The 13,514-nt window shown below is 43.0% G+C and overlaps 1 protein-coding gene across 3 annotated transcripts in view; it reads right to left on the minus strand.

Moving 5' to 3' along the window:
- Etv5 (ETS variant 5) overlaps positions 1 to 13,514 on the minus strand; it is a 76,612-nt gene that overhangs the window by 14,511 nt on the left and 48,587 nt on the right. For all 3 annotated transcript variants that reach the window (XM_008823622.2, XM_029558913.1, XM_008823623.2), the window contains exons 8-9: positions 9,364 to 9,623; positions 4,900 to 4,959 (exon numbers count right to left, since the gene is read on the minus strand). In XM_008823622.2, the coding sequence (XP_008821844.1) occupies positions 4,900 to 4,959; positions 9,364 to 9,623 (320 nt within the window). The remainder of the gene's footprint in view (positions 1 to 4,899; positions 4,960 to 9,363; positions 9,624 to 13,514) is intronic.

Raw genomic sequence — 13,514 nt, forward strand, 5'->3', positions numbered from 1 at the left:
TCGATTTTATGGTTTTTGTTAGTCAGGGTCTCATGTACTCCAGGCTGTTCTCAAACTTGCTACTTGACTGAGACTGGACTTGAACTCCGGATCTTCCTGTCTCTCCCAAGTGCCAGGATAAATTACAGGCATGTGCCACAACACCTGGCCCTGTGACAAGTTGGTATACTTCACATTATCAGTTAAGACATAATCCCTTATTTGTCATGCTTTTTACCTAAGCCACTCCAGTGATGTTTCAATGGTCTCACTATCAAGTCACTGTAAGTGACCACTTTAAGGTTTACGCAACTGTCAAACATGCCATGTTATGTTTAGAGCTTTTCTTTCTCCACAGTAAAGATAATACATTCACGACCCCAAAAGTCTAGATTAAATTCTTGTTTTGGTTTTCAGAAGCTTGGAAGGAGCACCATTTGGGTACATTTTGTGGTTTTTAGCTATTGCCACACATGGTCCTCTAAAACCTCTAGAAGATGCAATTGGTTTAAGTTAGAATCAGTTGGATTTGTTCCAGCGGTTATTTCAGTTGTGGTCACAACCATCAAATCACTCAAATAAAGGTGCAGGAAGGAAGAACCTGTTTGATGGGCAAGGTGGAAATGAGTATGATGCAGGGAGTCCAGGTGAGTGCCTGAGCAGGATGGTTATCTTAGCAATACAGATGCCAATCAGACACATTTGTTCCCTTAACTGCTCCACAGGTACTGTGGTCAAGACTAAAGGAAGGATAAAGAAACCAAGCCATGATAATTCAGAACAGTTAAACATGCTGGTCTCTTTGAAATTAACTTTTTCAATGTGTGTGGAGTTAGTCAGGCAAAGGAATGGGGCTGGGGAGATAGACAACTCAGAAGACAGTCTGTGTATACAGTAAGCAACCCAGTGTCCTACAAAAATATTTCCATTAAGAGCATGCTCTTTCCTAAATGTAATTATGCAAAATGTTTTCCTCCTTCTCCTTCCCTCTTCCTCCTCATTTGCCTGTTGCAGATAACTACTTTTAGAGAAACAGGAGCCAAGACGATAGCCCTGTACCGCTGTGCCTCTCACAGCCAATGGTCCAGTAGACAACCCTGCCTTCTCAGGTCTGGATACTCACTCAGAAGATCACAGGGCACCCAGGAGAATAACACTTGGTCTTTGATCTTACCCAGCCAGTGGGAAACCATTACTGTAGGAACCACTCTTTTAAAACTAATCACTTGTGAAAAACAGTCAATGGTTCCCAAGTATCACCTTTTGAAAGTAGACTACAATACTACAAAACAGGTGTTCACAGCCTTGGATGGAGGAGTTCCCGCCCCAGAATTTATGATCCCATTGCTTTGGAGGAAGCCCAAGGACTCGAGAGGGGGTGGGGGTTTCCAAGGTACAGCTAAAGTCAAGTGTAACTTTCTGGCCTCCCTAAAGGAGCTTTGGATTCAGTAAGTCGTAAGTGCATCCTGAGAATTTGTCATCCAAGTTCCAAACGAACCTGAAGCCACAGGGTTGGGTCATCACACTGCTCTAAGACATTCAGAAGGGCTGATGATCTGATGATGATCTGACAGAAAACAAGACATACTTCTGGGGACACTATTCTAAGGAGGACAAAAAAAAAAAAAACTAAATTCAAGAACAAAAAAACCTTTCCTGTTCCAGTGTTTGGAAGGAAGTCTGAACCTACTACCTTGTCCAGAAGAGTAACTTCAAGTACCTGTGTCCACCCTCCGGAGGCCTTCCACGCTCACAAACTTCATCTCTGGCCGCAACAGCTCCTTTCCGTCAAATGAGCTGACTGACTCGCTATTCACTGTTAGGCAGAAGCTACCCACCCATCTCCCTGCAGCTCTGACATAAGTCTCTCCTTCCCACACTGGGGCCCACTCCCCCTCTGGATTCCCATCCAAATACTTATTTAAACAAATCCCAAAATTTAAGAATCTGTGATGACGCACTGAAAACAAACAACAATGAAACACTCTTCCTCATGAAACCTGGCAGCAGATGCCTCTAAAATGTCACATTTTTTAAACCTAGAAGGTCTACGGATTTAGCTTCAAGAATTAAGTCAAAGGAACGTGACAGAATTTAATTAGATGAATGTTCACTTCTCGTTATTTTGTGAAGTATCTGTAAATACCTACATTTTCAGTAAGTGCTGATCAGCTAAATGCACACCATTGTAGTGTTATGTGGTCACTAAGGAGGAAGTTGCTGAGGAACACTTGATTAACACTGGTTATACAGCATGGAGGGAGCTGAACAATGGGCCCTGAGCCCCAAGGGCTCTTTATAGAATCTGGGCACACCTTACTAGCCACATGACTTGAAAGCAACTCTTCCGACCTCTTAAAGCCTTAGTTTATACTATTATACTATATGGCTAATAGTAATATCTATCTTACAGGACCACTAGATGATTAAATGACTTAACATGTATTTAAGAACAGGGTTTGACACATTAAAATTAAACTTTCAGTGAATTAAGACTACTGTTAAAAGACTATAAAAATAAGCCAGGCGTGGTGGCGCACGCCTTTAATCCCAGCACTAGGGAGGCAGAGGCAGGTGGATCTCTGTGAGTTCGAGGCCAGCCTGGTCTACATAGTGAGTTCCAGGACAGCTGGGACTACAGGGAGACCGTCTCAAAAAGACCAAGAAAAAAAAAAAGACTATATAAAATGAATCCTGGTGTGGTCTGTACAATTCTGTATTGATGTATGTATTTCAAGTTAAAATTTTCCCCTGGAGGCTGGGCGTGGTGGTGCACACCTTTAATCCCAGCACTCAGCAGGCAGAGGCAGGCAGATCTCTGTGAGTTCAAGTCCAGCCTGGTCCACAAAACATAGTGAGTAGCTGGGGCTACTGGGAGACCCTGTCTCAAAAAAGAAAAAAAAATTTCCCTGGATAGTAAGCTTTATGTTTTTGTTGTTTTCTAAAGTTTCTGTAATTAATATTTATTACTACAAAAGTTTGTATTTTTCCTAACAAAAGTAGCCTAAAAGGGAAGCCGCCCCAAGAAGCTCTTTGGATTCCAGCTCCATTCTAACCACATCTTTCAAGCTGTAGAACATCTGAGTCTTTAAAAAAAGATCTATTTTATTCTATTGCATCAAAATTTTTCATTACGTTTATTTGGGGGGGAGGCATGCACTCTTCTCATGTGAGCATGTGGAGATCAGAAGACAACAGACAGGAATCAGTTTTCTTCTACCATGTAGCTCCTAATGATGAAACTCAGGTTAGTAGGCTTGGCAGCAAGCACCTTTACCTGCTGAGTCTCCTTGCCTGCCTCTATTTCATTTTTGAGAAAGGGCCTGATGTATCCCAGAGTAGCCTCGAACTCACTCTGTAGTCAAGGAGACAGCCTTCAACTCCTAGTCTTCCTGCTTCTACCTCCTGAGTACTGACATTAGAGTTGTGTGTCCCCATCCCCGGGTCTTATGAAGTGCTGAGAATTGAGTCCAGAGCCTCCTCCTTATTAAGCAAACACTCTCCCAGCTGAGCTACATTCCCAACCCAGCATCTTATTCTTAGTCTGATTAGGTCAGTGTTAATGAAGACAAGATCACAAATCCAAATCTGCCCACTGCTCTTGCTCCTCATTATAGTGAGTACTACAGAGATCTGATAAGCTGGTCCCAAAAAGACTGGACATAAGAACTTGAATAGACAGCACAGCCTTGACATAAAATAATCATTGTGTGTGTGTGTGTGTGTTCCGTTGACTGCACCCATATGTATAGATGTAGAGACCATAGGTCAATGTCATATAGCTTCCTCTATCAACTTATTTTGTGAGATAGGGTCTCATACTGAACTTGGACAGCAAGCCTGGGCCCTTCCGGTCTTCCTTCCTGGCAGTGGCATTTCAGGCAGGCACAGCCGTGCCTAGCTTTTTCCATGGGTGCTGGGGATCTAAACTCAGATCCTCATGCTTGGGAAGCAAGGAAGCACTTTCCTCACTGAGCCTTTTTCCCAGTCCTTAAACCAAACATCTTTATGAGCATTCAATAAGCAGCAAAGCATACTCATGCTTGTGGATAAACTGCTTTATATTTGTTTTCATAGTTGTCCTTTAATTTGTCCAATTAGAAAACATTTCTTTCGTGTGTTTCTATAGAGCTTTTTGTATACAATGTACATGGCCTGTTCAACCTTTCTATCTCTCCTGCTAATCCTCTCAAGGCCAATGAAGAACACCTCAAATTTCTCTCCCATATTACAATGAAGAATTACCCACCCAAACAAGTAAAACCTATAAACATAGTCTAAAATTCTTTTTTTGTTTGTTTGGTCTTTTTGAGACAGGGTCTCCCTGTAGCCCCAGCTGTCCTAGAGCTCACTATGTAGACCAGGCTGGCCTTGAACTCACAGAGATCCACCTGCCTCTGCCTCTGCCTCCTAAGTGCTGGGATCAAAGGCCTGCACCACCATGCCCGGCATCTAAAATTCTTTTTGTCCTTGGACCCAAATAAAACTATTGTCACTGACACAATTCCAAAGGTCCAGCTTAGGCTGACATATCTGAAATGTAAAAGCCAAGTGAAGTAGTTCTTTTCTTTGTATCATCCTGTGAACTCTGAAAAGTTAGGACTATTGCCACTTAAAATGGTGACAGCCCTCACGTGCTGAGGAGTTAGCCTCAAACCCTGTGTGCGAAGTAGCTGAAGATTACCATCACTCAGCTCTCAGCCACAGTCATAAACTAAGGACGCTCTAAGCACCAACGTCAGCCCTCAGCCTAGAAATGGTAATTTCAAGTATGGGTATTACAAAAAACAAAGGACGAGGAAGTCCTCTGACTCTCACATGTGTGCCATGGCATATGTGCTCCCCTCGCATAAATGAGTAAATAAATGAATAAATAAATAATACATTTAATTTTAAAAGAAGCAAAATCAAGCTCCTTACCTTCGTGGTTGCTGGAGAAATAGCCTCCTCTCATGTAGGATGACTGGCAGTTAGGCACTTCTGAAAGAGAAACATAGACACGCATCCCATCATCACTAGTTTCTGCAGAAGCAGCACAGAGGACAAGCTTGCTAGCAAAGCCCTAAACCTCATGCTTCAAGGTCAAGTCTTCCGGGTGCTGTTCTACAGAAGGGACACCATTACAATAAACAATGTAGAAAGCAGTATAACTTGCCACCTGAAAATAAGACACTCCTCAAGAGTCACAGGAGGAAAAGAAAAAAGACGTTTTACCTCATAACTCACTCATTTTAAAAATCAGCTAATATCAAATCTGAGAAAGCTAATGGCCAACAAAAAAAAAGGAAGGAGGGAGAGGGGAAGGGGGGAGGGAGGGAAATAGGCAAGCTGGGTGTGGTGGCCCACGCCTTTAAGCTCAGCACTAGGGAAATAGAGGCAGGTGGATCTCTGTGAGTTCCAGGCTGGTAGTAGAGGGAGACCCTGTCTCAAAAGACAAAACAAAAGAATAAGAAGAAATTGGCTTTCAAAGGGGCTTTAGGGTGGGAGGGGGAAGAGAACGGCTTTAGACTTTGCCAGTCTGCTCCCTTCACAACTGGTGGTCACATTCAATTCTGCTGCAAAGGGTCATTAGAGGAACTCAAGTTTTGAAGTCAAGATGAGAAGTGGGCACTGCAGTTAGGCAACCACATTTTCACCATGCTGGATCTGTTATGTCAAAACCAACCCATATTCAAATAATCTCTTCTTCAGGTCCCATGATGGCAAGCTGTCCAGGAGAGGAAAGTGAAGTGGGTTGTGTCTACATGGGACAAAACTTCATTTGGGAATGTGACTCACATCACAGGTTACAGATGCTAACATCTGTTTAGTACCTTTCTTCAAGGGAATGGAGTGGGGAAAAAAACAGTTGAGACAGATTAGAATGTGAATTCCAAAGGAAAAAAATGTTGCCATCACACCTACTCCAGAGAAATTACACATAAAGGCCTTCAAGGGGAATCCAATGGGAATTTTTATAATTTTTCACCACCTAATTTCTCTATCATAATGTCAGGGGTGTGTTCCTCGTCCACCTTCTCAGACTTTCCAATACCCAGTTTCTGTCTGGGGCAATTTATGTGTTATCTCAGAAGACCCAAAGCAGAGTTCCTATTCCACAACACCTGCAAAAGCCACTTAACTTCAAACTACTCCAACCTTCCCCCAGGGCTTAAGAAAAGCACAGAGGGAAAGGCAGGAATCCTACCACTGCTCTGAGCCTTTTCGTATTAATTGGAAAAAAAAAAAAAAACCAGGATGGGAAAATTTTAGTCATTTCTGAACAAAGAAAGGAAAATGAAGAGAAGGAAAAAGTTTTTACATTCTCAAGGTGCAAAATTCCAGTTTCCCTTCTGCTAAGTCTCATCTTAGAGGTTTAGCCCACAAGATACACAGGAGCAGAATGAATTTTGTGGGGAGGGAGCTGGTCTGACAACTCCAACTAGGCAAGAGACATCTTCAATCAAAGAACAGAGGCCCTTAAGGGTCATACCTCTCCCTTGTACAAAGCAGCCTCTGCAGAAAGGAGCACTTCCTCAGCTGCAAGTAGCGCAACAGTCCAGAGAATTTCATCAAGGCAGGCATCTCCAAGGTGTATGTGCATTCTATTAAATAGGTGCTTTCTCAGAAAGTTCCTGTCAAGCACAGAATCGTGCCCTACAGGTAGAAGCTTTTCCTTATAATTATATTGGGAGTTTAAAGAGTCTGATGTGTTAAAAATAAAGCCACAAGGCAGGGCGTGGTGGCGCACACCTTTTATCCCAGCATTTTGGGAGGCAGAGGCAGGCAGGTCTCTGTGAGTTCAAGCCCAGCCTGGTCCACATAGTGAGTTCCAGGACAGCTGGGGCTACAGGGAGACCAAAAAGACCCCCACTTCCAAAAAATAAATAAAACACCCCACAAAACTAGGAACAAGACTGAAATAGGTCTCAAAATGGGCACCATCCTTGACTGGCCCAATCAACAGACTCTACTCAGAAGTATACTTTGTACCACTTAATATAATCTTAGGAGGCAATGTTTCTGTGGATGATGGGCATGGAGTCCAGGATCTAGACAGTAAGCTACATTTCTAGCCTTGACGAAATTCTTACACAATTACCCCCCAAAGCACTATACATTCAGTACTTGTGGTGGTTTGAATGAAAATGTCCCCCATAGGCTCTAAGTGTTTGGACATTTTGTCCCCAGATGATGCCGCTGTTTTGGGAGGTTTTAGAAGGTATGGCTATCCTGGAGGAAGCACATCACTGGGGATGGGCTTAGAGAGTTCTTAAGCCTTGCCAGATCTCCAGTCGCTCTCTTGCTTCCTATGCCTGCGAGATGAGAGCTTAGCTTCCGCTCCTCCTCCAGCCACCTCTGCCACCATGCCTCCCTGCCAAAATGGACTGTAATTCCCCTAGAACTGTAACTGCAAATAAACTCTTCCTTCTATAAGTTGCTTGGGTCAGTGTTTCTATCACAGCAACAGAAAAGTGACTAATACAGTAATTGGTACCAGAGAGTGGGCTGTTGACTATGAAGAACCTGACCATGTGGGGTTTTGGAGGAATGTGGAAGACTTTGGAAGTTTGGGCTAGAAAAGTGGTTGATTGCTGTAAGCAGAGCTTCTAGTAAATACCTAGAAGAAAGCAGTGCTGAGAACAATGTAGTTCCAGAGGGAAATAAGGACTTAAGCAGCACTTGGGATATTTTGGCAGAGTCTGGTTGGAGTCTGCCCTTGACCAAAACCCTTGCCTGAGGCCAAGTTGAAAAGTAATGGACTAACTTTTTGGCAGAAGAAATTTCAAGACAGCCTAATGTAGAAATGGTGGTGTGGCTATTAATGATGAATATTATGCAGATCTACAATGAAAGAGAGCAAATGGGGCAGAAAGAAATAGTTTGGATTAAAAAAAAAGCATTAGGAAGATAAATGTTGGAGCCCTGGCACGTGATAGAGAGGATCCCATTGATAAGGAGATTAAAGTGATTAAGGAGGGGCCTAGAGATTCGAATTTAGACAATGGAGAGAATGCCTCCAGGGCAAGACCACACCCAGTTAAGCCTCCAACTTGTGAAAGGAAAATGTGTGCAGGGACCACTGAAGAGAAAAGCTTCTAAAGTGGATCAAGCAGGCTGGGGTCCATCCCAAACTTGCAGTCAAACTTGGTCTGCTCACTTGTGCTGGCTTTAGAGCTTTAGAGGCATGAAAGGTCAAAGAGCGAAAAGGGTCATCAATTCTTCCTCTGAGGTTTCAGAGAGCCTCAGAGGCCAGGTAGCGTGAAGCAGAAGTGCCCTTGCCTAGAGAAGGCCCTGATAGGCCATTGCGTGAAGCTGTGATTGTGAAGCCTGGTTGGCAATGGAGACCCTAAGAAGTTCGTGATGCCAGAGCTGTGAGGCATCTGCCAAGAAGACCTGCATACAGGGAGTGGTACCAGCACAAGAGAGAGATGTGTGTTGCACGCAGCAAAGCTAGAGAGAGTGAACCATCTAAGCCCCCTGGAAGTAAAGTCCCAGAAGTTGAACGTGGAGCTACTGGATTTGGTGTTTGCCCTGTTGGTTTTTAGTCTTGGTCCAGTATTTCCTTACTATACCTCCATTCCTCCCTTTTGGAATGGTAATGTGTATTCTGTTCCACTGTATATTGGGAGTATGTAATTTGTCTCTAGAGGCTTAGAGTTAAGATACTTACCTGAGTCCATTTTGGACTGTGGACTTTTGAATAGTATTGAGACTGATAATGACTATGAGGACTCTATCAGGGCTGTTCATGTGAGATTTTGGATTGAGAATCTGTGGGTTCTGGTCAGCTGGGTCTGAAGAATCAGCTGTGATTAAGAAGAGATCAGAACCTGAAGCAAAACCTTTGCTTTACTGAGACAATTGATGCTGGTCAGCTGGGGCTGAAAAATCAGCTGTAAGTAACAAGAGACCAGCATCACTGTGGTGAAATCTCCTGGGAGGTCCCTACAAGGGCCAGGGGGTGGAATGTGGTGGTTTGAATGACAATGTCCCCCATAGGCTCCAAGTGTTTGGACATTTTGTCCCCAGATGGTGGCGCTGTTTTGGGAAGTTTTAGAAGGTATGGCTATCCTGGAGGAAGCACGTCACTGGGGATGGGCTTAGAGAGTTCTTAAGCCTTGCCAGATCTCCAGTTTCTCTCTTGTTTCCAGTGCCTGCTGGAAGATGTAGAGCTTAGCTTCCACTCCTCCTCCAGCCACCTCTGCCACCATGCCTCTGCCAAAACGGAGTGTAATTCCCCTGGAACCGTAAGCTCAAATATACTCTAACTTCTATAAATTGCTTGGGTCAATGTTTCTATCACAGCAACAGAACAGTGACTAATACAGTAACACAGTAATACTGATCAGACAGACCAACCAACGTGAGTTGAAGAAACCTACGCTAGGATTTTCTACTAACCTGAATCAACGCAGTAATCCCGGGGTTCCTGCTTGATTCCCATTGGTGACTGGAACCCATGTGTCGGAGGACCCGGCATCCCGGGAACCCCATGTTCATAGAGTGGGTCATGGTATTCCTGCTTGAATCCCTGAAGTGGTGGGGGAGCTGCAGGGACAATAGGTTCTGACATTTGCCGATGGTAACTGGGACGATTATCTCCAGGAACCCCTGACTGAGGTGGGAAGGGGTGGCAGGGTTCAGACAGCTGTCTCTGAAATCTGTAGGAAGGAAAAAGTTACAATGTTTAAGACAAAAAGCAACAAAATATGATTTAGCATTCAACATCGAAAGATTAATTTTTTAAAATTATTGTGTACATATATGATGTGTGTGGGTAAATACATGTGCTGTGGCATGTAGAGGTCAGAGGACAATTTTATGGAGTCTTTCCAGCTTTCCATGGGCTCCAGGGCCGAACTCAGCTCTCATGGGGTTGACAGCAAGTACCTTTACTGACTGTGCTCATGAATTTTTATTTATTTATTACTTTTTGATCTTTTGAAGTAGGGTCTCCCTGTAGCCCCAGCCTGTAGACTTGGCTAGTCTTGATCTCACCAAGATCGTCTGCCTCTGCAGCGCTGAGATTAAAGGCATGCGCCATCACACTTGCCTTCATGAATTTTTGAAAAGAACCAACAACCTACTTGGTATTGGTACATATTATAAAACTACATTAGTTATAATACAAGGAATGAAAAATTGATTGGCAGATGAAAGGAACTGGATAAATTTCAAAAACAGTCAAATATATTGCAAAATTTACTACCCCTAAAACTTAGCACTAGTAGGTTAGATCCCATTTTACACTACATGCCAAAGTAAATTTTATATGGATAAAAGATTTCATACTATGAAGTAAACACCTATGAAAACTTAATTCTGGGATGAGAAAAAGCTTTCTCAAGTATTATACTAACAGCAGAAACCATCAAGATAAACATGGAACTGAGAAGGAAAAAATAAAAACTCCAACAGTTAGAAAATGTCAGAAACGGAGGCTAGAAAGATGGCTCAGTGGTTAAGACCATGGGCTGTTCCTGCAGAAGACCTGGGTTCAAATCTCAGCACCTACACGGTGGCTAACAACCGTTTCTAACTCCAGTTCCAGGGGACCCAATGCCCTCTTCCGTCCTCAGACAATGCAAAACATGGGTGCATTTACATACATGCAGCTTACTACACTGATACACATAAAACAAAATGAAAAAAAAAAAAAAAAGCAAAAAAAAAAGCCCAGAATCATAAAACCAAGAGTAAAACCAGGGAAATGTTCTTAAAAGATGTATCAAAGCCCAGCTTGATAGAAAGCTTTTAGAAAACAATAGAAGATCACCGTCTTGGTGGAAAAAACAAACAAACAAAAAAACACAGGCAAAGGCATGAACAGGAAAATCTTTGAAGAAACACTAAGCATGTCTTTAATCCCAGAACTCAGGAAAGGTAGAGGCAGGCAGTGTTATGAGTTTGAGGCCAGCCTTGGCTACAAAGTGAGACCCTGTCTTAAAAAAGAAAGTTGGGAGCCAGGCAGCAGGATGGTGGCGCACACCTTTAGTCCCAGCACTCGGGAGACAGAGGCAGGCGGATCTCTGTGAGTTCAAGGCCAGCCTGGTCTACAGGACAGCTGGGGCTACGGGGAGACCCTGTCTCAAAAAAACAAACAAACAAAAAAGGAAGGGACTGGAGAGATGGCTCAGCGGTTAAGAGCATGACTGCTCTTGCAGAGGACCCAGGCTCGACTCCCAGCACCCACATGGTGGCTACAAACCATCCTTAACTCCAGTTACAGGGGAATCCGATGCCCTCTTCTGACCTCCGTGGCATTGCACGACACGGGTGCACTCACAAACATGCAGGCAATACACTCATACACATTAAAAAAAAGAAAGAAAGCAAAGAAGCTGGGCATGGTAGTACATGCCTTTAATTCCAGCACTTGGAAGGCCAGCCTGTTCTATATAGTGAGTTCCAGGCCAGCTGCAGCTATAGGGAGACTCTGTCAAACGAAACAAAAACAAAAGGATAACTAAGTAACTAAATAAAAAGCAAAGAAAAAGAAGTAATGGCTAGAAACAAAAAAAAATTGAACTCCACCAGCCATCAAAAAAATGACAAAATTTGGGACTGGAGAGATGGTCAGAGTACAAACTGCTCTTTCAGAGGACCTGAGTTTGTTTTCCAGAACAGACACTAACAGCTCACAACTGCCTATACCTTGAGCTCCAGAAGGCTGACAAACTCTTCTGGCCTCCATGGGTACCTGCTCACAGACATAAATAAAAATAAATCCTAAAATAAAAAAGATAAAGTTGGGGGGGGCCAGATGGGTAAACGTGGGTGATTTGGGTGGGTGGTTTGGACCCCATCAGGGTAGCTGCTCAGAGCTCAGCAGACCACCAGAGAGTGCCAGGTTCTGGCCTCCCTCTGGCCTCCAACTATCAGAGGGCCTGAGAACCCAGGAGACTGCCTGACAGCCCCCAGACCTGGTGGTGAGCTTCCCCTAATTATACTACCATCCACCTACCCTGGATTTTGTGAGGCTCCTCTGAAGGCCCCAGGGCAGATCTGGCTTTGGTAGGCTAAGGCTGGGATCTCAGCAGACCACCAAAGACATCTGGTCTCCCTCTGACCTCCCTCTGGCATAGGGTTTACAACTCACAGGACTGCCTGAGAGATCCTGGATCCTGCTTCCACATGGTGAAGGAAGTCTGAGTGTACCTGACTGGAACCTGAATTGGGCTTCTGTGGGTACCCCTGAATAGCTGATCTGAAGCCATCAGTTCCCTCCAAATTAAACTGAGAGACCCCGAACCCTGTACCAACCAGCTTTACATAACCAATAAAGAAAGTATCAAGACACCCCAATAATACAAACAGAAGCATACTTCAACCTAATTCTCATATCAGAACCACAAACAACAACAGAAATTCACATGCCAAAACCACAACGAAAGAATAATGGAAACCCCAGCAAAGCCCACCAATCCTGTAGAAGAGTTCTACAAGGAGAACCCCCTAGAGATAATCCAGGACACTGAATTTAAAAGAACAATCATAAACATGATCAAAGAAGTCAACGAATTTACAAAACACATGAACAAACAAATCAAAGAGCTAAAAGAAGATAGGGATAAACTTATTAATGAATTCATAAAAGAGAAACATTGAAGAAAACTCAGGCAGAAATGAAGAAGGAAGTGAAAAACTCAGAAAGTCAACTTGAAACAACAGGGAAAAGCCTCACCACTAGAATGAATGAAATGGAAAACAGAATATCAACACTAGAGGATAAAGTTGAAGAATTGGACCACTCAAGCAAAGAGTATGGAAAATTTAAAAAAACACAGGAATGGAACCTGCAAGAGATGTGGGACACCATGAAAAGACCAAATCTACGGATCAAAGGAATAGAGGAAGAAGAATTTCAGGTTAACAATGGTGTTATTTTAAAACAGGATTGTAGAAGAGAATTTCCCAAAATTAAAGAAAGACATCCCCATCATACAAATACCCTGCAAGAGATGTGGGACACCATGAAAAGACCAAATCTACGGATCAAAGGAATAGAGGAAGAAGAATTTCAGGTTAATAATGGTGTTATTTTAAAACAGGATTGTAGAAGAGAATTTCCCAAAATTAAAGAAAGACATCCCCATACAAATACAGGAAGCACATAGAACACCAAATAGACAGGATCAGAAAAGAAACTCCCCACAACATATCATAGTAAAAACACTAAATGTACAGAATAAAGAGAGAATACTGAAAGCAGCAAAAGAAAAACAAGTCACATACAAAGGAAAGCCCATCAGAATTACAGCTGACTTATCAATGCAAACTATGAAAGCCAGACAAGCCTGGACTAAGGTATTTCCAGTTCTACATGACAATAGATGCCAGCCCAGAATACTATACCCAGCAAAAATGTCTGTTATAGTTGAGGGGGAAAGAAAAATCTTCCATGACACAAAAAGCCTGAAAGAAAACATGTCCACAAAACCAGCCCTTCAAAAAATACTTGAAGCAATACAGAGAGAGGAGAAAGAAACAACTATACCTTTGGGCAACAAAAGAAAATAAAGATATAATCTAGGAAACACAAAATTACACAG

Source organism: Nannospalax galili, unplaced genomic scaffold (genome assembly GCF_000622305.1).
Source record: "Nannospalax galili isolate Female #2095 unplaced genomic scaffold, S.galili_v1.0 scaffold1349, whole genome shotgun sequence".
Taxonomy (NCBI): Eukaryota; Metazoa; Chordata; class Mammalia; order Rodentia; family Spalacidae; genus Nannospalax; species Nannospalax galili.